The sequence below is a fragment of the Pelodiscus sinensis genome, chromosome 6, assembly GCF_049634645.1.
Source record: "Pelodiscus sinensis isolate JC-2024 chromosome 6, ASM4963464v1, whole genome shotgun sequence".
NCBI lineage: Eukaryota > Metazoa > Chordata > Testudines > Trionychidae > Pelodiscus > Pelodiscus sinensis.
The window spans coordinates 117,802,636-117,827,314 of NC_134716.1; the positions used below are offsets into that span (position 1 = coordinate 117,802,636).

Genomic DNA, 24,679 nt, shown 5'->3' on the forward strand with positions numbered 1-24,679 from the left:
GACCTGCAACCAGGAGCTCCTCGTTTCCACTCCTGTAGTCATTGCATGCGTTGATGCATTTGCCCTGTCCAACATTGCCTTTAGGAAGACCTGTGCAATCCATTTCCCTTCCTACACCGGTGCAGAGAATTCTCTGTGGGAGTCTTGTGGCAGCAGCTCCACAAACTTGGCTGCCATGTCACTTGTATTGCAAAAGTATCTGCTCATCATGACCAGTTGGTTTGATATGCAGAACTGCAACCCTCCCATTAAATAGACCTTCATCCAAAAAGATCTTGGTTTTTAGCCTCCTGATTTTTAGGGGAGGGTCTCTGGTAGTCTTGCCATTCACAGTGATTGGCTGCATCTACAGGGTATTGAGGGGTCTGTAGATGTTCATATCCCCATGGAGGAAATGAAATACTGCCTCTCAATCCTTTCGGCTGGGGGGGGGGGGAAGGGGCAAAAAGACTGGGATCTGCCACAAAGACGTAGTGGCCTCACGGATAGTTTTAATCAGCGGCAGAACAATGAGGGAAGTCCCAGAGGAGGCAGGATGTCCACTAGAGTCAGTATCTACTGACTCCTCTGCCTGGATCCCAAAGTTCTGAGCCACCCACCACAGCAACTGGTGCAAGACCCTGCTGTCCTCTAACACTGGGGCTGTTGATGTGTGTGAAAGGGCATTTGCCCTATACTGGGCCTTTAAGGGCAAAACCCCAGCCCTGAGCAAGGGCTGAGAGCAAAGCCCCAGCTGAGGCAGTTCTTGCTAATGAAGGCTCAGCTGGGGGCGATATAAAGAAGGACTCCTGGAGGGATGGGAGAACTGACTGCTGCTCTGGCTAGAGAGTAGTAGGGAACTGACTGCCAGGGAAGGAGGCGGCTTCCTGGAGGTAGAGCAGTGCTGGTGAAGGAAGGCAGGGGTGGGGAGGCTGTGGCCAAACAAGCTCCCAGGCTGCAGGGCCTGAAGCAAGGCCTGAAGCTACTGGGGCTGCAAGGCAGGGGCAGCAGGTCCACACCCCTTTGCCAGTGATGAGTGGCCATTGCAGACTGCAGTTTGCCCCTGAGGCAGGGGCTAGATGAAGACTGGCAGTGGGTCACTGAGGCAAGGTGGGTACAGGGGAACTAGGTGTTCCCTGGGAGGAGAACAGGGTGCCCTGGGAAGGGAGGACCCTGGAGTGCAAGCAGGATAAACACCAACCCCCAGAAGGGTGGCTCAGACACTGGCGTGGGTACTGCCGGAGGGTTCCCAGAGCAACCAGCTGGAGGCGCCATGGCGGTGAGTCTGCCCCATGACAACACGCCTGCAACAGCCATGCCAGTCTGGAGAGTGGTGAGGGCCTGGACTCAACTGGATCCCACAATGGGACAGGAATCAATGGGACCCTAGTAGGCGACAGGGCCAAGGTGATGTGTCCCAGTTAGTGTGTGTCTGCTCCTTAGGGTTGGATGAGTGATCAACCCCTTTCTGGTAGAGATGTTAGATAGCAGGTAATAGAATAGTCGACTAACCACATGAATTCTTAGTGGTTAGTCGACTATTCTGTAGTCGCCAGAGGCAGGGCCAGAAGCCAGTGCACTCCGACCCCACTCCTGAGGAGCCCCCTGTCACTCCGTACTACTACCTCTGTGTCAGAGGCAGCAGCGCGGGATGCCAGGCAGGAGCATGTCCGTAAGGGGAGCTGGTTTAAAGGCAGAGGCAGCAGCGCAGGGTGGCAGCAGCGCCCCATGGACAGAGGCTACTTCTGTCTGCCTCTGTCTGTGGGGAGCTTGGATCTTCTGCAGACGGGGCTGCTGCTGCAAAGCAGCCTCTGCCCATGTCAAGCCAGAGCCCCCAGCAGCCTCCCCGGCACACCCCTCCCCCGTGCTGCTGCCTCTGATAAAGCTTTCAAGCCAGCTTCCCCCAGCACTGACTCGTGCTTCCCTTTCCCTTGCTCCCTCTGATACAGAGGCAACAGGTGTGCATTGGGGGGAGGAAAGGGGGAATGCAAGTAGTTGATTAAATTAACCAATAAACCTAGGTGTATCGGTTAATTGTCTAGTCAACTACTCATTCACATACCTACTTTCTGGTCGTTTCTTCTTCTAGGGCACCAGGGCCTGAGACCAGTGCTTCACAGAAGGTTGTCTATAGATGGAGCTGTGGTGGTATCCAGTCTCCCTGGAGTCCTTCTTTGATGCTGGTTCAGATGCTGATGGTGCCAGCACACCCTGTACCAATAAGGAGGTGCTGGGGTTAAGTTCTGCAGATGTAGGGTTGGATTGTGGCCAGACTTCAGCCTCCATGAGGAGGATCATGAACCTTTGCTCCTGGTGTAAAGCCTCTTTAGCTCCTGCATCTCTCCTTTTAGTTAGTGTTTTCAATCACCAAATCAGCACAATTTGCTGAGTCTGAAACATCTTTTCCACTTGCTTGTTGGAATCCATGCAGACCCTTCTTCTGCTGTGAATCACTTCTAGCCAGCCAGCTCACTGATTAAATGTGTACTTGTGACTTAACGGAGTGACTGGTTAAAGAGAACTGCTGCAAAATGCTTCTGGGTTAGGGACAATGGCCTGCTTTCTGCTCCCGAGCTCAGCTTCTCCCAACTCGCACATGGCCCTTAGTAAAGCAGCTACCTTGACTGCTTGCCCTCATGGAACCTGACCCCAGCAACCAAGAGAATCTATTAGCGCAGACCTCAAAACTACCACACCCAACTCCAGAAGCTTCTGGGTATGGAGTACTATATCTGCCTAGCAACAATGACCCAGATACAACTCACTTCTGCTTCCCTCCTTCAGGTCTCTTAGGGTACGTCTACACAGCAGCGCTATTTCAGGATAACCTCCATTATCCTGAACTAGCATTCTGCATACCTTAACAACATAGCCATTATTTCGAAATACATTCAAAATAACTGGCTTCTTATTCCGGCTTCCTACAAACCTCGTTGCACAAGGATTAAGGAAGACACCGGAATAGCGATTTATTTAAAAATTAGTGTTGTGTAGATGCTGCCAAATTTCAAAATAAGCTAAAGCAATTTGTGTAGCTCAAACTGCGTAGCTTATTTGAGGTATGTGCTACTGTGTACAAATACCCTTAGGGAGATATCTCCCTATTAGGTACATGCACTACACTAGGAGTGGTCAATAAGACATCAGCAGTTCACCGGGGTTGCTTGTTGGCAGGCCACCACCACTATTATTTACCTGTGCCTCCACAGGTACGGGTGCTTGCAGCTCCTGTTGGCCGGGAACAGCGATCCACAGCCTATGGGAGCTGTGGGAAGTAGTGTCCTGGTCTGCACCACTTCGCATAGCTCCCATTGGCCAGGAACAGTGAGCTGTGTCCAACAGGAGTTGCAAGCATACCTGCAAAGGCACAGGTAAATATAGCAGCGGTGGCCTGCCTCAGGCTAACCCTGGCAAACCAGATATGCAGGCTAGTATTTGCCCACCGCTGGGCTCCACACACATCTAATAGAAATAGACATGAGCCAGCGCTCAAAAAAGAACAAAATTACTACAGTTAAACCACAACCCAAACTAGTTATACTGTCAATGGGACCCAGTCTTTCTCTGGGCTCAGTCATGCTCCTATTGAAGTTAACAGAGTAGGTGCAGGCCAGTGTTTCCTCTAAGCACAGCTTCCAGGTGAGTAATCAGCCTCTCCCAGTCAGAGGCCCAGGGCTCCATGCACCTATGAAGCTGTGCTGCTGCGCAACTTAGAGGGAACACTGACACAGGCCCTATTTGAGTTAAGGGTAACAGGCTCAGAGCATTGGTAAGTGTTGATTGGCACCCAAACAACTTATTGACTATAAATGAAAAGTAATATTTTGAAGCTATCACAAGATAAATCATCCATTACCCAAGAGCATTGCCTCTCTGACTCATTACTGACTCCAGTTCATCCAAGAAAATTGTGGAGGGCGCATGATATCGGGCAAGTTCAAATAACACCTGTTCAAAGAAAAGAATCCATATAAACTAATTAACAACTGCAGCAAGCAAAAACGTGATATGGGTCATTGTTGATACGAGAACTAGATAAGGATTCAAATTAGTATACATGTCACAAAAATCCTTGGGGGAAGGAGAAATTGAATCAGTATTCTTGTTAGAGGGTCCTAGAGTCTTCCTTTAATTCTGAAAGGTTTATATCAAGAGAAGAAAGCACACACACAATCCTGTCTTTATGTTAAAATCTTTCCCTTTAAATCCTAGGCCACTACACAGAGAATAATGGGATAGAAGAATGTTTTTCTTATTCCATTTCCCCCCCCCCCTTCAAATCCTTATTTAAAAAATTCACAAATTCGGTAAAAAAGTAAAAAATATTCTCTTAATTAGAATAAAAGCAATTATTTTTGTTTTCCTAATGAGAACATTATTCTCATCAACAGAATGCTGTTGGTTTCTTTCACTGGAATTTTCATGATTTTTTTTTTAAATAAGTATGTCATGGCTGTTCCCCACTCTGGCACTTCGAGTGCAGAAGGTAGGGGCCCACGAGACTTTAAAATACCCTACCACTAAAGGCTTCTACTTAAAGAATTCCCCAACATCACAGATTCCCTAATCTTAGCTGCCACTACCAAAATGCAACCCCCCCTTTTGAGAACCCAGGAAAATGTACTTGAAAACTTCTTTCTGTGGCGTACCCTCAAACTGTTTACTCCTCCCTCAGGAGAGGGAGCTTGAAAACAAACTATCTATCATTCCTAATAGCTGACCTGGCAGTTTTAGGCACATGCACACAAAATCTCTTGCCTTCTAGGACACAGGAATCAGATCATGGTCTTAAAAAGATGATTTAATAACAAAACAAAGATGACATACTTGGTAAAGCATTACTTGGTTGCTAGGTCTTACCGAGCAGCTGAAAAGGGCAAGATTTAAAAAAAAAAAAAAAAAGGAATTGCTTCCCTGGAATTCAGTTAAAAAGTTACAGTGTGCGGCAGGATAGTACCTGGGCTCAGCACAGAGAAATAGAGATGCCGATTGCACATGTGCGGTCCAGCTGAATACGGCTCTGAAAAATCTCCGACCTGCAACACCAGGACAAGCCCAACACCTACAGTGGAGCACTCACGGGGACCACTTGAAGAAGAACCACTGCCTTAGAGTAACCTGCCTTTAACTATAAGGTCTAGATAACATTTTTCAGTATACACACATAACTTTCAGTACATATTTTAGATGGTCTCTTTTGGTGAGCCCAATGGATCTCTTTACCCTGGTGTACTTCTGTGCCTTATGCCAGCTGGCCTCAAGAACTTTGAGTCATAATGGCAAGAGAATGAAACAGACCATGACAGTTGCCATTCCCAGAGGAGCTCCGTAGCTGACCATATCAGAAAGAAATGGAACCCAAACATTCTAGGGGATGGGGCACACTGAGGACTTACTGCCAAATTCTTACTCCTGGTCTCAGAATTTAGTATGCCTACTTGGGATCAAATATGTCAAAAATCTTTAAGTGCTAGGTGAAGATGTGGATCTTATGTTACAAAGCTGAAACCCACTCCACAGATCCAGTCAATATGATAATCTCATCCAATATTAATATTATTCCCATTTGACAGAAGGAAATCGAAGCACAGAATGAAATAATTTGCCCAAGATTTCAGAGTGTGTCAATATTCGAGGAACCACTCAGCATTTCCTGGCTCCCAGATCAGTGTTCAGTCTAGTAAACACCTATTCTCTAGTTAGTTACATGACACCTGCTAGAGTACAATGAATATGAAGAGAACAGTTCTTACCCGGACAAGTTTTTCTGAATCACCCCTCCATTTGCTGACAATAGTGGATGCTGAAATGTTGAAGAAAGTTGTATTGCATTCAGTGGCAACGGCCTTAGCAAGCAAAGTCTTTCCAGTACCTACAAGCAACAGGGATGAGGAAATTCACTATGTAAATAAAATAAAAACATAGGAATGATACTCTTTATCATCTTACTTGTCAGAAAATGACCACTGACAGCAAGAGTGGAAATGCAATTAGAACTATTTGGAGAAAAGCAGCTAACATAGGACTTGAGTCACAGAACTTTTGACAAATACACTCATCAAACTGCACATCAGTGGACTATCTTGCAGCAAATAAATGCAAGCACATACAAGATCAGATCCCATGGTGTTTTACTGGGGGGCATAGAGCAGCTTGTCCAATACACTTACTAGTCCTACAGACTCCACAGATGCTCTCAGGTAAAGGTCTTTACTAAAAATACTATAGTGTAGACACTTGGTACACTGATGGGAAGAGTTCTCCTGTCCCTGAAGTTAATTCATCTCCATTAGACTCAATAGGTAGGTCTAATTCTTCCTAGTACTATCTATACTGGGCATAGCAGGTACAGCATAGCTGTCTCTCTCAGGACTGTGGATTTTGCATGCTGATGAAAATTTTCAATGTAGACCAGCCATCGGTGTCTAGGCAACTTTCTGGTCCTGTTGGGTGGTGATAGAGAGTGTTGGGAGCAGTCTAAACAGTGAGAGCATTTGGAGAAACTGCAGAAAAGTTAGTGAATGGGACAAGGTTCCATCTCAGCTAGCAGGAGACCAACACTGTTTTCAAAGCCAACTCCTAAATGAAGAAGAGGGCGAACTGGGATATTTTTTCAGAAAGGGATAATCCAAGCCAGATGTGTGTTTTTGAAGGTCAGTCCCAGCCAAATTTGAACTACTGACAATCAGTGTTCACTGTAAACTGGGCGCATGGGCACCCCACCCAGGAAAGATTAAAATGCCGTCCAGCTGATTGGCAGAGCGCCCACAGCTGGCAGCATGTGTTTCTACTGGTGATGCACATCTTTATATGCATTGGTGCACACAACAAAATATTTTCTGCACATAGATGGAAGAAAGAAGGAACACTACTGGCAACTGTGGCAAACGGTACAGCAATATGTAATTGACATGACCCAGGAAGCATGACTGCTCTGATTGCACCTGGAGTCAAGAGTGGTGAGAGATAGATTGACCCTAGAGATGTGGGAAATCTGGATGTGGCAAGAGATAAATTGAAGGACTAAACTCTGTGTCGCCAAATAAATGTATTAGATTGGCTTGAATGTGGGATCAAATCAGCATGACGCTCTTAAACTGCATTTATAATTCATCTGTTTGGAGAGAAAAAAAAGTAGCAACATAGGTAGCTACACCTATATTTCTTAGAATAAAACTATACCTACCTGGAGGTCCATAAAGTAATAATCCTTTCCAAGGGGAGAGGATCCCTGTAAATAGCTGTGGATACTGTGGAAACAAAAGAACGACAAGGATTAAAAATACAAATTCAGAGTCAAAATGCTATTTTTTGCTGACAATCCTGTGCATGCGGGAAATCTAGCAAACTAGAAGAGAAGCAAAATAAAAGTTATATAATAGGTTTTAACCATACAAAATGCTACATATAACCAGATGAAATCTATTTTAAAAGGTATTTTTCATGTATTTATTTTGTACAAATGGATATAACCTGCTATTCTCTCTACTAATTCATTTTTCTGTATCATGATTTGTGATTAATCTGGCAGCTTTTATTTAGGCAGAATTCCCACAGAATAAGTACTAACATACTGGTCTTTTTCTACCCAGAATACTGTGGAATATTCATATATGAAAAGCCACATGGCCTTGTTAACTTAAATTCCATTTGCTGACTATGAATTGCATTCATAAAAGGATAGATACAGTCAGAACTATGGGCTACATACAAGACAAATGTTAAGTAGCTGGTGATATCTTGACTGTATCAATGTGCAAAATGGTATCCAGTCCTGGTTCTCTCAAAGCTATTTAGATCCTTACCTTTATAGGATACACAACTGCTTCCTTGACTAACCGCTTGGCTGCATCAAGTCCAATAATGTCATCCCACTTTATATTTGGATTATGAAGATAAATATCCTGCAATGCACATTTGATCTTTTTAGAAAGAAATGTTTCCTGTACAAATAATAAATCCTGAAGTATTAGAACAGCCCACTTATACCAAGATGTGAAGTAACAGTGATATGAAGTGATGCAAACTTTAATTTATAGCATAGGTTCATAACTGTTAGCTCACAAAAGGGAAGCACTGGACACACACAACAGTAATTCTCAGGAAAAAAATACCCATTACTTATGGCTCACTCTCATTGAAGTCAATGATGGTTTGCCATGAGCTTTAAGGGGATCATAGTATGGGCCATAGTGGATCAGACCAATGGTCCATCACTATCCTCAACAGTGGTTATCATCAGATAATTTAGAGCAAGGTGCAAGAAACGTCCTAATAAATCATTATGGAATAATCTACCTGGGGGAAAACATCTATACAATAATTAGACTATACCCTGAAGAATTCATTCAGATAACGTGATTAATTGAATGAAATTATCTAATCCATTTAAATCCTACTAAGATCTTGGCCTTGATAATATTTTGTGGTAGTGCATTCCACAGATGAATTTTTGCATTTAAAAAAAAAAAATCGCACCTTAATTTAATTCATTGGGCCAAAAATCTGTCAGATACTCACAGGCAGTATCCATTGACCAGTATTAGAGCTTCAGGCTCATATTCAGGGAAAATTTGCTCTAACACATTTTAAAAAAATATTGGTAACTAGTAGATTATACCTTCCTTTCTGTAAATAGCTACTTAAACTGAATCAGATTTGTGGTGCTAATCAGACTTCTATACATGTCTCCAAACTAAATGAGGTTGTGCCGTTAGTTATTGCGTGCTATTTATTTTATTGATTTACAGAACACATATTGCCAGAGGCACCACTGGCAAAGTTTAAAAAGTACCATAAAGAGCATTAAAGAATTCCAATTTCTGCTTCCGACAATAGTAGCAACTATGTGATTATTTTGTAGGAACAACATAAAAATAAACACCAGCAAAAGCTAAATGAACTAAATTACTCATAGTTCAAGCTCTGAGGCTTACTGGAGTCAGGTTTTACTAGACTCCTAGGAAGAACAGATCTGCTGTGACAATGTACGGATTGTCTCTTATATTAGCGAAATAGCTGAATTCAAAAGACATACTATGCTTTCATGCTAAGTGCCAATACTCTGGATTGAGCCCCACTGAAAACATGGAGCTGCTACAAAGACTGGAGTACATGTATTATATGCAGACTCAGACTCCTTTACTTTATTCTTTAAATAAACTTTAGTATTTCACTACTAAGAAATACAATACTTAGAAATAAATTGCTTTTCATCCCAAATGATCACTGAACAGTCTATCTTAGCACTATGTTGGTATAAGGCAGCAAGTACTGAGAGACAGGGAAACATCTGCAAGTAAGGGTATGTCTAGACTACAGGCTTCTGTCGACAGAAGTTTTGTCGACAGATACTGTCGACAAAACTTCTGTCGACAAAGAGCGTCTACACTACATTGAGTTCTGTCGACAAAGCAAGCTGCTTTGTAGACATGGTAGTGTAGACGCAAAGGACAGTTTACATGCAATAACACCTTCTGTCGACAGAAACTCTGTCGACAGAAGGCGTTATGCCTCGTAAAATGAGGTTTACCAGCGTCGACAAAACTGCTGAGTTCTGTCGACGTTATGTCGACAGAACTCAGCGGTAGTGTGGACGCAGGTATAGTTTTGTCGACAAAAGTCCACTTTTGTCGACAAAACCCTGTAGTCTAGACACACCCTAAGAGGCATATAAAACAGTATTGAATTTTTCTTTAAAGTAAAACCCTGTTAGTTTTGGCCCTGATTCACCAAGGTACTTAGCACGTGCCTAACTTTAATTATGTGAGTGGCCACAATGAATGGGAAATGAAACTTAATTGGGACCACATTGCTGAATCCAAGTACTTTTTCAGTCATCTTGGTAATATATTACTGGTTTTCCTTACAGCTGACTAACGTACAGTTTCTATAGTAAGGATATAGGGAAACACAATGCTGATTGTATTGTCAGTACAATACCAATAGCATGAACTGGTATCTTATGGCTCTAATACATTTTTAACAAATACTGGTAACTAGTAGATTACACCTTCCTTTCGCATTTTGAAATAATGGGCATGCTGTGAAGACACGGAAAACGCTATTTCGGGATACTGGACGTATCCCGAAATAGCGCCCACTGTCTAGACGTACCCTAAATGACTGAAATGAAGATCCAATCTTACTCTGCTTACAACCGTTGCAAGTTCTCTCATCTCACCAGTCATGCCAATAAAAGCACTCAGAGGTTTTAATAATCGTTCCTAAAAAAACCAGAAATAAGTGGGTGTCAACAGTTTATTTTAGCAATTTTAATACAAACTTTGAAGCAATTTCAAAACAGTAACATACTGCAGGAAAAATGGTAAAGGTATGAATACTGATAAAAACATTGACATAAGTCATATTTGAGATATCCCTATAGCTTTTCACTATAAGGAGAAGCCGTTATAGGGCTCTTCCCTAAGTCCTAATGGGCAAAATTATGGCTCAGGACTGGATTCTGCCACCCTTATTCACAGCAATTAGCTCCCTTATTCCACAAATAGTCCTTGTAATCTCAGCATAAGGATAGCAGAACCTGACCTGCAATGATTAAGACCCTTGAGGAAAATAAATGACTGTTATTACATTTTCTCATGTGCTTTTTTAAAGGATTTAGTTCCTTTCAAGTATAAGAGGCAGCCCCAGACAGTTTGGCACTGGGTGAGAAGGGGCGATTTGGCTGGAGGCTTTGGCTTGTGGCAAGTAGCAGTGGCCTTAGCCCCAGCCCAGCACACTAAAATCTGTGGGGTAGAAGTTTTGGGGTAAGATAGAGAGACTTCGGTATACTGACATAAATTTGGAGACAGGAGAAACTGCTAGCTTGAATTTGAACATAGAGGGAAATATTCTGTCCCTACTGAAGTCAGTGGCAAGTATTTCTCCCAGATTTGTTTTATGGAGCTCTAAAAATTGTGCTACATTTATGAATTATAAGATGTGATTTTGATCTGCCACAAACATCCCTGTTCAGAGAGTATATACATACCAACAGATTTGACACTAGATACTAGTCTGTGTCCATACATTTGCTCTTTCAGCAAGAACATAAGACACTCCAAAAGTCCAAATGCTTCTTTACCACTTGAAAGTTGGGACCATGTCAGTTATAATATTTTATTTTAATTTTGTTCCCTGCCGCATAGTTCAGTGCATAGTTACTTCTATATTTAATTTTGTGAGAGGGAAATAATAAACCCTTACTGAAGGATCTGGATCACAATTAAGGCTGTTTGAGGCTATTTCATTTGATGCACCTTTGATAGCATCTTGGATCATCCCACGGAAGTCAATTATTTGGCCCTGAAAAAAAAAAAAAAAAAAACAAGTGGTATAACAGACTTTATCCTACCTGATTTTACAGTTAAAACCTTATGAATTACACAATACAAACTGACAGGATGACAACTCTCCAACTACAACAGGCAACAAGCCTAATTCTGCCCAAGAAAGCCCACTGACACTTGCCCAAGAAGCCAGTGGAAGCAGAAGGAAAAGAACCATGTATCCTAACTCTCAGCACTGTGCTTTAACTGCAGAATCATCTGTCCACTGCTTTCAAGCAGCAGAAAAAGAAGTTATATGTTCAGCTTCTGTTTTTACAATTAGAAATGGGCTTTGAAAAAAAATGTGCTCCTACTTTCTATCCTATTTCTACATTGTTCCTTATTTCTATGTAGAGCCCACTAACAATGCCAAATAATGGGTTAAGAATAAAAGTTACAGTCCATCAGCAGATACAGGAGAGCCCTCAGACAGCCATACATAAGAGCTACGTCTACACTGGCATGATTTTCCGAAAATGCTTTTAACGTAAAAGTTTTCCGTTAAAAGCATTTTCGGAAAAGCACGTCTATATTGGCAGGATGCTTTTCCACAAAAGCACTTTTTGCGGAAAAGCGTCCGTGGCCAATCTAGATACGGTTTTCCACAAAAAAGCCCCGATCGCCATTTTCGCGATTGGGGCTTTTTTCCGGAAAATACTACTGTGCTGTCTACACTGGCCCTTTTGCGCAAAAGTCTTTCAGAAAAAGACTTTTGCCTGAACGGGAGCAGCATAGTATTTCCGGAAAAGCACTGACGATCTTACAAGAGAGCCTTTGGTGAGGGACCTTGTCAAAGGCTTTCTGAAAATCTAAGTATATTATATCTACTGGATCCTCCTTGTCCGCATGTTTGTTAACCTCTTCAAAGAACTCTAACAGATTAGTAAGACAGGATTTCCCTTTACAGAAACCATGTTGACTTTTGTCCAACAAATTATGTTCTTCTACGTGCCTCACAATTTTATTCTTTACTATTGTTTCGACTCATTTGCCCGGTACTGAAGTTAGACTTACCGGTCTGTAATTGCCAGGATCGCCTCTAGAGCCCTTTTTAAATACTGGTGTCACGTTGGCTACCTTCCAGTCATTAGGTACAGAAGCTGACTTAAAGGATAGGTTACACACCACAGATAATAGTTCAGCAATTTTCCATTTGAGTTCTTTTAGAACCCTTGGAAGAAAGCCATCCAGTCCCGGAGATTTGTTAACATTAAGTTTTTCTATTTGTTCCAAAACCTCCTCTAATGACACTTCAATCCGGGACAGTTCTTCAGATTCATCACCCACAAAGGAAGGTGCAGATTTGGGAATCTCCCCAACATCCTCAGCCATGAAGACTGAAGCAAAGAAATCATTTCGTTTATCCCAAATGGCTTTATTGTCCTCGATTGCTCCTTTTATATCTTGATCGTCTAGGGGACCCACAGGTTTTTTAGCAGGCTTCCTGCTTCTAATGTACTTAAAAAACATTTTGTTATTTCTTTTTGAGTTTTTGGCTAGCTGTTCCTCAAAATCTTTTTTTGCTTTTCTTATTACATTTTTACACTTGATTTGCCAGTGTTTATATTCCTTTCTATTTATCTCACTAGGATTGGACTTCCACTTCTTAAAAGATGCCTTTTTGTCCCTCTCTGCTTCTTTTACATGGTGGTTAAGCCACGGTGACCCTTTTTTAGGTCTCTTGCTGTTTTTTAATTTGGGGTATGCATTTAAGTTGGGCCTCTATTATGGTGTCTTTAAAAAGTTTCCATGCAGCTTACAGAGATTTGGCTCTAGTCATTGTGCCTTTTAATTTCCATTTAACTAACCTCCTCATTTTTGTGTAATTCGCCCTTTTGAAATTAAATGCCAGAGTGCTGGACTGCGGAGGTGTTTTTCCCACCACAGGAATGTTAAATGTTGTTATATTATGGTCACTATTCCCAAGCGGTCCTGTAACGGTTATATCCTGGACCTGATCCTGCACTCCACTCAGGACTAAATCGAGAATTGCCTCTCCCCTTGTGGGTTCCTGTACCAGCTGCTCCAAGAAGCAGTCATTTCAGCCATTGAGAAATTTTATCTCTGCTTCTCTTCCTGAGGGGACATGTATCCAGTCAATATTGGGATAATTAAAGTCCCCCATTATTATAGAGCTCTTTATTTTGGTAGCCTCTCTAATCTCCCTCAGCATTTCAATATCAGTATCGCTGTCCTGGTCAGGTGGTCGGTAATATATCCTAACCTTCATGTATAACCTTCATGTACAACTTCTTTGTTTTTCTTCATATACATTCCTATAACGTAGATGTGTTTTGTGCATAGGAAGTTTCTACTGACCCTTCTTGGGTGAGTGCTTTCTCCTCCACCACCTCTGTTGAGTGCGGATACATTTAAACCAAACTCAGCTTGCTCCCGAGTAACTGTATTGTCATTCTCCTAAAGAAAAATTAGTTAAAAAAAAAAAAAAAAAAAGAATTTGCTTCCAAGCAGATAAGTGTTAGACTTCACATATGCCTAGATGGTCCCATTTTCCAGAGATACTTTTACAATCCAATTAACTTGTACCAATTATGTCTGATGTTACTATGTAATATTATTATGTGCTCTTCTAGGCCTCAACCTGGCTAGCTGTGTAAAGCAATGCTGTAACACTCAGCATTCACTTGTTTCCTCTCCAGAGTTTTCTATACAGTATGGAGAAATCAGCATAATGCTCAGAATGAGAAGAAACCTCAATGCCCACCATGAACTGAGTGCTAGGATACAGAAGGGATAACAGATGTGACTGGAAAAAAAGAGGCAGAGAATGAGCACTACATCTGTATTTAAACAATGGGCCATTTTAGCATTTTAAATTACTCCAACATGGATCAATGATTAGTGGCTCCTCCTGTATACTAACTTTCTTGTACTTACAAAACAGTGAGGCATAAAGAGCCAGCCCCAACACAGAAATATGTCCAAGGATTTTAAGAAAACAAAACTCAGCCACCTACTCAATGCCTAGACAGAGTTCTGCCTCGTCACAAGTCTGCTGTTCTTGTTCCCTTTGGTTTATTTCACCTTAACACACAGTTAATAGCTAAGCATCATTTCAGCAGCCTTGCCAGAATAGACCCCAAAGAGCAAAAACCATAGTGACAAATTATAGTTCACTGTTGGTCCACTTTGTCATCATCCATCTCTTCACAAACACAAGATGATGCCACACCAAAATTACACTTTCAAACTCAAATGTCTTAGACTGGATTGAATGAATGTGTTTATGACTGAGACACGACATATTATTTGACCTTCTTTGGTCTGTAATCTTTCTTATCTCTCATATTATGGGACCAATCCTTAACCCCAGTGACATTATAATGAAAAGATACCTGTCGACTTCATTTCCTGCTGGATCAGGTCCCATGCAAGATGTTCTTTTCCTCCATCTCCTCTCTGTATTTTTCCCCTAACATTTTACCAAGGTAGCATCTTCTAGGGTGTGTCTATACTGCATCCGTCGCTCAAAATAAGCATAGCTTATTTTGAGTCAATTTTAAAATAAATTACTATTCTGAAGTGTCCCTTACTCCTCGTGGAATGAGATTTACAAGGACATCAGAATAGCAAGCCCGTTATATTTTGAAATAACGGGCATGCTCAAAAAATGCAAAATAGTGCTGCAGTGTAGATGTAGCCCTACTGGACTCCTGTGTTGTTATACTTACACAAGCAATATAACTTTTTACCTACAAATCTCCAAACGTTTTCTCAGCATCTTATTGACTATATCATAGTCCAAAATAAAATAAAATCAATCCCAATTGCAATGGTAACATAGTCAAACATATTTGAACCTGTTTGAGGCTGTCCTTGCTAGATGCTTTAGGCTCAGTTGTCCTCCCAGATGAGGTTTTTGATAATGGCCGCTGCATTGTTTGATGATTGTTGATCCTAGGAAGATTATGAGAAGAGCTACTTGCCGTCCTAGGATACAAAAAGCCTTTCAGGATATAATTTTTCATGTCTAATTTTGTTTCCAGCATGCTTCTGATACAGAAGGATGTGATTACTGGTGGGATTTTCATGAAAGTAGTATTGGTCTAATTTTCATTCCACTGAACTCAGTGAATTGAGGTATGCTTTTAAAAATCCCATTTTAACCCTTTATGCATGATAATAGAGGAGATATTGCAGATAATTTTTTAACTTGATTAATAGATTGCTAAAGTAAGAGAGTCTTACCTACTATTTTAGGAGCTTTTAAAATTCCCCCATTTAGTTTCCACATAATTTCATACATGCTCACTAGTATAGCACCTCTAGGGTATCACAGCATAAGTGTAACAGTACAGGCTAAACCTCTCTAGTTCAGTACCCTTGGAACCTGACTGGTGCCAAACCAGAAAATGTTCTGGACCACAGGAGGTCAATATTGTCAAGCAGCATTACCAACATTTCCACTGCTTACCGGATTGTTAGAAGACATTTAGGGGTAAATTAGAGCTAAATAACAACACAGAACCTTGAGAGCCAGGATTGATGGCTGTATACAGACTTTATGGGACCATGAGAAACTTGGCCACACCTATGATAAGTAGACATCTGGTAACAAAAAGCATTGTGGACTACGGATATTACCGTATCAGAGAGGTTCAACCTATACCATGTTTTACTCATAAGGGAAAATCTTCTGCTTAATGCCCAACCCAAATTACTTTCCCTTACCTTCTTTGTTTTCCTCCATTTCTTGGTTGCTGTTTATTTTCTGCTGTGGCAAAATAAATATTGAAATTAGAAATAAATAGAGTGGGGATGCCATCATCAAGGAAGATAGAACACTGTATAATATTTTTTCTTTTAAAAATGTTTTTGAAGGAACATTGTGCTTGTAAATCTGCAAGGTTATAAAGCTCAGTAACTAAAGTCACCTTATATAACAGGTGCAACATTGGCAATAACAGAGTAAATCTGCCAAAGTGCCTGAGCCCTGAAAAGACTAGTGGAGAGAGTAGTTCGGACTTATTAAGATTTTTGTTCCATTCAGTCTTTGGACTCTCTCCCGAAATTACAAACAAGGTGCCAAATTGATACTGGTTACTATGATACAGACCTTTCTTCACTAGGAATTTGACTGAGCCCACTAAACGAAACTAATTTCATACACAGCATTGAATGGTAATTGGATAATAATATCTTTTACCCTTGGCCAAATTAGAACAGATTTAGTGGTGCAACCAATAACACTTAAAGAGTCTGTCCTTAGAACAAAGGTGCTCTCACACACCATTTTCATCACTTTGCCTTAACACAGCCAGATGCCACCACAATACAAATGTCACACCCAGAAGATGCTCTATTAAGCCTTAAATTATTGCAGGCATTTTTAAAAAATAAGCTTTATACAAGCACACACAAGAACATGATACCATGTTCAAAAGACCGCCTTGGCTTAACCACGAGATCTTGAATGATCTAAAAATAAAAAAGGAGTCATATAAAAAATGGAAAGTAGGACAAATTACAGAGGATGAATATAGGCAAACAGCACAGGAATGCAGGGGCAAGATTAGAAAGGCAAAGGCACAGAATGAGCTCAAATTAGCTACGGGAATAAAGGGAAATAAGACGACGTTTTATAAATACATTAGAAGCAAGAGAAAGACCAAGGAGAGGGTAGGCCCACTGGTCAGTGAAGAGAGAGAAACAGTAACAGGAAACGGCAGAGATGCTCAATGACTTCTTTGTTTTGGTCTTTACCAAGAAGTCTGTAGGAATGCCTAACATAGTGAATGCTAGTGGAAAGGGGGTAATTTTAGAAGGTAAAATAAAAAAAAGGACAAAGTTAAAAATCACCTAGAAAAGTTAGATGCCTGAAAGTCACCAGGGCCTGATGAAATGCATCCTAGAATACTCAAGGAGCTGACAGAGGAGGTATCATCTTTGGAAAATCATGGGGGACAGGAGAGATTCCAGAGGACTGGAAAAGGGCAAATATAGTGCCCATCTATGAAAAGGGAAATAAGAACAACCCAGGAAACTACAGACCAGTTAAGTTTAACTTCTGTGCCAGGGAAGATAATGGAGCAAATAATTAAGGAAATCATCTGTAAACACTTGGAAAGTGGCAAAGTGATAGGGAACAGCCAGTATGGATTTGTAAAGAACAAATCATGTCAAACCAATCTGATAGCTTTCTTTAATAGGATAACGAGTCTTGTGGATAAGGGAAAAGCGGTGGATGTGATAAACCTAGACTTTAGTAAGGTGTTTGATATGGTCTCGCATGATATTCTTATCAATAAACTAGGTAAATACAACTTAGATGGGGCTACTATAAGGTGAGTGCATAACTGGCTGGATAACCGTACTCAGAGAGTAGTTATTAATGGTTCACAATCCTGCTGAAAAGGCATAACAAGTGGGGTTCCGCAGGGGTCTGTTTTGGGACCGGCTCTGTTCAATAGCTTCATCAACAATTTAGATATTGGTATAGAAAGTACACTTATTAAGTTTGCAGATGATACCAAGCTGGGAGGGATTGCGACTAATCTAGAGGATAGTGTCATAATTCAAAATGACCTGGACAAATTGGAGAAATGGTCTGAGATAAATAGGATGAAGTTTAATAAAGACAAATGCAAAGTGCTCCACTTAGGAAAGAACAATCAGTTTCACACATACAGAATGGGAAGCGACGGTCTGGGAAGGAGTACGGCAGAAAGGGATCTAGGGGTTATAGTGGACCACAAGTCAACTACGAGTCAGCAGTGTGATGCTGTTGCAAAGAAAGCAAACATGATTCTGGGATGTATTAATAAAGAAGGATAATCATCATCATACTCTCTTACTTACTCTTATTCCTGTAGGAATGAGAGGCAAAAAGGGAAACAAGCCATAGATCTCCTGAATCCCAGTCCCATGTTCTAACCACTAGCCCTCTAGCTCTATAATCATTTGAGAGCATGGGGACAGGGAAAATAACATTAAATAAGGAGAAGCCAGAGAAGTGTTGGGTATTTTAGTACACAACCAATTTTAAAACTATGAGAAACAGAAGTTCAAAAGCTTTCTTTATGAAACATAGTCACGTACCAGAGTCTAAGGCCTTTTTGGTAATTTTAGGGTATTTTTGAAATTTTACATAGTAATAGCTTTCATATTCCATCAAAATAGTCTCAAGATCAATGTTGTCACAGACTTCAAAGCGACGTAATGCTGATTTGGTTTCTTGTTCCAAAGCATTTGCAGCATCAACATATCTGGATATTTACAAAGAACATACAATTGAATGTAATTATTTTATAATTTGAGAGAAATTCCATACAAGGAAACATGTTATAGTTCCAGCTGTAGAAACCCTACATAACTAATAACCAGAAGCAATTATAAGCACTTTTTATTTACAGCAGGGGTCGGGAACCTTTTTTCGGTTGAGGGCCACCGACCCTCAAACAAACCTTCACTGACGTGGTCCCCAACTGAGAAGGAGAAAGACACCAGAGTCTAAGGAGGCCCAGCCTGGTAGATTTTGTGTGCTCCAACTCTGCAGTGGGGCAGTGGGGTAGAGAGGCTGGTGTGCCAGCATGGGCTCTCTAATCTTGGGGGGACCCTTCCGGAGCCTATGGGGCCAGATCCAGACATGCTGGGGGCTACATCCAGTCCTTGGGCCTTAAGTTTCCCACCTGATTTACTGGTTTCAAAGTGCTTCCAAAAAGTTAGTAACAAAACTGTGACAAGGCACCAGTTCTGCTGACATCCAGAATTGAATCTTATCTACCTAAACTTCCTGCCACATTATTATTAGCTTATATCAATTAATTTAAAAACAAAGAAGAATAATCAGTGTGGTATATCTGGCCCTTTATCTTCAAACTTTTGTGCAAATATTAACCAGTTAAACTTTACAATGTCTCTGAGAAACTTGTCCCCATTTTACTGATGGGGAAAAAGAGAGAGCCAGATTCAGATGTCAGCTACACTATTGTTTACCTAGAGTAACACTATTTGAATAAATTCATAGCTATATGAGATTCATACTTTTGCAACTGAGATCAGAATCAGGTCTGCAGAGATGAAGGGATAAAACTGCTATGTCTCTAGCTGGTAATTTTGTATCTTCCCTTTTGTACCCAGAAACTCAAACCCAAGTGCAAATCATACTGCCTATACTTCTTACTTCATTTCAATGCAAATCACAACTACAAACGTAAAAATGCAGGGGCAAATTTTTGCAATTGCATCAGAAAAAGAAAAGCCAGAGCTTTTGAAAATTTTACCCAAATACTTATTCAAAACCACAAAATAAAATCAGTGAAAGTCAGGACAAAACTGATCTCTAGTCCCAAATGTATTCCATTAATAAAATTATGCTTTTCTACAAAACACATTTATGGCTTTAAAAACCCATATATGAACCTGCCTCAGTGTTACTGTAACATCCATTAAAAATAATGGAAATTGTACACAATGCTGATATACCTGATTTAAGCTCACTCCCAGACTTCCATTTTGTCCATGTTCACTAAACAAAATAACCATTTGTACTTCCTCAAAATAGTATTTCTACTTACTCCTGGTTTCTGTGAACAGCATTATTTTGATCTTATTTTTGTTTACACCTATTTAAATCCAGCATCTCATGAATATTTGGGAGAAAAGAGGTCTTGGTTAAAAATTCAGTTAAAACTTGAAAACTCTCAATTCTCATTTCCTGAGCCCAGAAATACCTCTCCAATAAAAACAAAAGACCATTCCTATCAATACAAGGAATGTCAACACACGGAGGAAGCTGTTTTTTTAAAAAAAAACCTTTCAGATCTTTGTTACACATCATAAAGGTCAAGCAGCCCTTACAGAGCATTTAAAAAATGTCTAAGTAATACCAGATACGTTTTTTTTATTCCATAAACTGAAATAAATATAAGCAAAATATCCATATTATATGCTCATACTAAAGACACTGCAGCCACTGCAGAGCCATATAATTAGCAGAGCAGGGTTTCCATTGCATCCACCAGAAGGCAGAATTGCACATGAAAGGCCAGAAACACACACAACTATACAACTGTAGTGTATTTTTGTTTAGATAACATACCCTTCCTCTGTTAAGTAATGGAAAATTAGAATGAGAAGATTTTTTCTACGAGCGTCTGTCCGCATGTCGTCCTGTGAATGAAGACAAAATTCTAGATCAAATGTAATAATCAGCTTCTATTTATAGTTACAAAGAGCATCAAAATGTAGCCTGTCCAAATAAATGCAATTAAATAAAGACAACAGCATGTAAGAACTGTGAAGCAGCATGCTTTATCTTATATATAGTAGCCCAATGCCTGAGAGTCTGTAACGCTGTAGCGTTACAGTCTTGCCTCTGGCGGGCGCTCTTGCCTTTCACCGTGGTGCTCAGCTGAATTCTGCGCTGCTCAGCTGGGCTGCAGCGGGGGAGCAAGTGGCCGCGCTCCCCATGCAGCACTGGGGTAGGGTGTAAAAAAACAAACAACAAAAAAAAAAAAACAGACACCCTTGATCAGGGGCGGGAGGGGGGAGGGACCGGCCGGGAGAGGAACAGGGGAGGGGCAACCGGCGGAAAGCAAAGCTGGTCGGGGTGGGAGTCAGGGTAGCGAGGCTGGCTATGGAAAATCAGGAGGAGGAACTGGCTGGCTGGGGGTGGGGAGAGGGAATCCACCGGTGGGGAGCCGGATTCACCCAGGTGCATGCAGATCCCAGGATGCTGCCTGCCCCACTCATGCATCCCCGATGGAGACAGAGGAGAGCAGAGAGAGAGTAACAGACAGGAGGGGGAGGAGAAGAGAAAGAAAGACGGAGAGAGAAGCAGAAGGCGGAGGAGAGCTGGGGGGGCGGGGGGAGGCAGTAGGAAGAGGAGGAGAGAGGGAGAGAGACGGAGCGAGAGACCGGAGGCTCAGGAGAGAAGACCGACATGGAGGAGAGACCTGAAAATCCCGTCTTATGACGGGCTAATTGGCTAGTATATATAGAAAAGGCAAAAGGATAGGATAAAACACACCTCTTCTAGCTCTCACCACTCTGTCTCATTGTTCCCCCAGGAAGTGGGCTTAGGGTTGCCAAGCATTCAGTCGAAAAGAGACCCTGGAGGTTTCAACTGGCATTGCTGATCAAATCATTAAAATCCCTGCTGTTGGCACAGTGAGTACCAGGGGTTAAGACCAGTGGGTTCCCTCCCATCATGGCTCTGCTTAGCTCCTGGAAACAACCTCAAGGTCTCTGCAGCCCCTAGGAAGTTCTGCACACTGCCCTTGTGACCACAGATGCCAGAGCAGTGAATGGAGCCTCCCTGGCTACCAACCATGGCTGCGTCTAGATTGGCATGATTTTCCGGAAATGCTTTTAATATCAGCAGAACTGACTTAAATGGGGCCTGTGTGTTGTGTAGTCTTGGCTTAATCTTTGTATTCATGCCTGTCAGTGTGAGAGAAGCTATTTGTATATATTTGCTTGCATATGCAACCACACTTAAGTTGAGACCCTCAGCATGTTCTGCAAGTATCAGTGTGGCCCCTGGGGCTTCCAAAGTTGAGTTGCCCTAGCTCATCCCTGACAGGTGTCTGTCTAACCTGGTCTTAAATATCTGCAATTTAAGCCTATTGCTTCTCATCCTAACCTCAGAGGCCAAGCAGAACAATTTTTCTTCCTCCTCCTTATGATACTCTTTCAAATACTTGAAAGCTGCTCTCATGTCCCTTTTCAGTCTTCTCTTTTCCAAGGTAAACAAGGCCAATTTCTTCAGCCTTGCCTCATATCTCATGTTCTCTAGACCTTTCCTCATTTGTGTTGATCTTCTCTGAACTTTCTCCAGTTTCTCCACATTTCCTGAAATGTGATGCCCAGAACTGGACACGATACTCCAGCTGGGGCCTAATGTAGATGGCTCATTCCCTGCCTAGGGGACATGAGACTGGGTGGGTTAATTTCCAATCCTCCTATTTATTCTTTTCCTAAGTTAGGAGGGCACAGTAGTTCTGATAGGAGTTGGAGAGGGGATGGAAGCCAGATCCAAGATCAATGAGCCCTGGGGAGTGGGCCCATTGAAAGGAGACTGGACCTGTGGATGCCGTGGGAGTCTGCAACAAGGGCCTGCTTTGGGAAGCCCCCTCTTTGGAGATGAATGGGGCAGCATTGAAGCACGACCCAAAAGCAGGCGCCACAGACACTAACTGCAGATTCATGGGATGGCTCTCACAGATCTTGCACATGCATAAGATGATAGATCTGCAGGGGGGGCAGTGGCGTAGTGAGGGGGACAGAGGGATCAGTTGCCCTTGAGAGAAAAATAATATAAAATTTAGTTAAAAATAGATGTCACACGTTTTTAAAAGGAATACCATATCTCCTGCCTTTTGTCTATTTTTGTCTCTTTAGGCCCCCAGTTAAAATTTGCAAAAGCACTTGAGTGACTAAAGTCATTTTTGAAAATTGGACTTGGAAATCTAAGCTCAGATTTTCAAAGGCAATTAAGCTCCTAAAGAGACAGTTCCCAACTCGGATCTTCAAAGATATCTATCTGATCTTTACACACCTTTGAAAATCTGATCATAAGTGTCCTAGTCAGTTCTGAACATGAGATGTAGGAGCCCAGTCCTTGGAGTGGGGAGACTTGGAGCTGGGAGAATGAAATGTTGTTATCCATATTGTAGGATTAAAAGACCTGAACTTAATATTACCTGGCTTAGGGTCTACCATAACTTGAACACTAAGCAGAGGATAGTGAGTCACATCTAGCTAAAAGTCACAGAAGATGGAAACAGGTTTTATTTCTGGTAGTGTAGAGTCTATTTGGGAGTCCTCAATTATATCTGACACTTTACATCCAGGCTGTGTCTACACTGGGCCACTTATTCCGGAAAATCAGCCGCTTTTCCGGAATAAGCTGCGAGCTGTCTACACTGGCCCTTGAATTTCCGGAAAAGCAACGATGCTCTACTGTACAAAATCAGCCGCTATTCCGGAAAAACTATTCTGCTCCCGCTCGGGCATAAGTCCTTATTCCGGAACATTGTTCCGGAAAAGGGCCAGTGTAGACAGCCCAGTAGTCTTTTCTGGAAAAAAAAGCCCCGATCGCGAAAATGGCGATCGGGGCTCTTTTCCGGAAAAGCGCATCTACATTGGCCACAGACGCTTTTCTGGAAAAAGGGCTTTTCCGGAAAAGCAGCCTGCCAATGTAGACGCTCCTTTTCCGGAAAAACTGAAAACGGAATAGTATTCCGTTTTAAGCATTTCCGGAAATTCATGCCAGTGTAGACACAGCCCCAGTATTTAAGGGCAGAGCTGACTAGAATCAATTGAGAGTCCTTGTCTTGTCTCAGTGATCGCTTAAGCAAAAATCATTGATAAAATCTTGTGTAGACTGACCTTGAACTCAACATGCAGGCACTGTGGTGAAGGGCAGTGCAAAGGAGGCAATGGTGGTGAGTTACCATATTACCTAGTGAAATAATTGGTGCTGAAATCACTAAGGACTGGAATTTGACCACAGAACTGACTTTCTTAACAAAGACTCCATTTTTGCTATTTAAAAAGTAAATCAATGTAACAGAAAACTGCAACGCTCTCTGGTAACTTTTTAAAAATCAAACTTTAAACTTTATTGAAAAAATTGGATAGTTCGCAATTGAAAATATTTGACCTACACTTAAGGCAACTGATTTAATTTTGTGTAAAATTTTGCATAACAAAGGATGGCATTTTTTTTAAATGTTCAATTATATAGATACACATTTTGATCAGATCTACTTGATGTGATATTTGTGGGTGGTTGTGGTGGTTTTTTTTTTTTGGCTTAATAAAAAATTCTGGGGTGGAGGACCCCGCCAAAACAGTTCAAATTGGGCCCCGCACTTCCTAAAGCCGGCCCTGATGGTAACAACACCTCATTAAAAAGGACCTTGGTACTCACATACTCCCTACAGATAACAGGGACATACTGGCCCAGGTTCAGGAAAGGGTCTAAAACAGGAGTGGGCACTAGTTTTTGACAGGGGGGGGGGGGACGCACTCCAAGAATTTGGTAAGGGAACAAGGGCTGCCCTCGTGCATTATATTAATGTAGTAGGTGCAGGGGTCTAGGATGGAGGTTGGGTGCAGAAGGAAGTTTGGGGTAAGGGATTGGGGTGTGGGATATGGGAGGGAGTTTGGTAGAAGGAGGGGACTGATCTGAGGCTGTGAACTGGGGTACAGGATGGGGTGCAGGATCTGGAAGGGAGTGTGATCTGGGATAGGGGTTCAGGTAGTGACCTATGACAGGTGATTGAAGTGCAGGGTCTGGGAGAGGTATGGGTGCAGAAGAGGATTCAGACCTGGGGAAGGGGTGTAGAAGGAGGATATGGGAGGGGGTCGTAACCTGGGACAGGAGTGCAGGAGGGGGTGCA

General features: G+C 41.8%; 1 protein-coding gene across 7 annotated transcripts in view; it reads right to left on the reverse strand.

Moving 5' to 3' along the window:
• Positions 1-24,679, reverse strand: part of KATNAL2 (katanin catalytic subunit A1 like 2) — a 54,066-nt gene that overhangs the window by 17,487 nt on the left and 11,900 nt on the right. For 3 of the 7 annotated variants that reach the window (XR_003086881.2, XM_006136757.4, XM_025178277.2), the window contains exons 2-12: positions 20,371-20,441; positions 18,369-18,535; positions 16,002-16,044; positions 15,131-15,260; positions 13,629-13,727; positions 11,188-11,286; positions 10,128-10,205; positions 7,785-7,883; positions 7,166-7,229; positions 5,733-5,851; positions 3,836-3,927 (exon numbers count right to left, since the gene is read on the reverse strand). Coding sequence is in view for 6 of the 7 variants with exons in the window: in XM_006136757.4 (XP_006136819.2) it covers positions 3,836-3,927; positions 5,733-5,851; positions 7,166-7,229; positions 7,785-7,883; positions 10,128-10,205; positions 11,188-11,286; positions 13,629-13,727; positions 15,131-15,260; positions 16,002-16,044; positions 18,369-18,535; positions 20,371-20,441 (1,061 nt within the window). In the remaining variant the exon portion in view is untranslated. The remainder of the gene's footprint in view (positions 1-3,835; positions 3,928-5,732; positions 5,852-7,165; positions 7,230-7,784; positions 7,884-10,127; positions 10,206-11,187; positions 11,287-13,628; positions 13,728-15,130; positions 15,261-16,001; positions 16,045-18,368; positions 18,536-20,370; positions 20,442-24,679) is intronic. The other 4 variants (XM_006136758.4, XM_006136759.4, XM_014580419.3 and 1 more) reach the window with 4 other exon arrangements.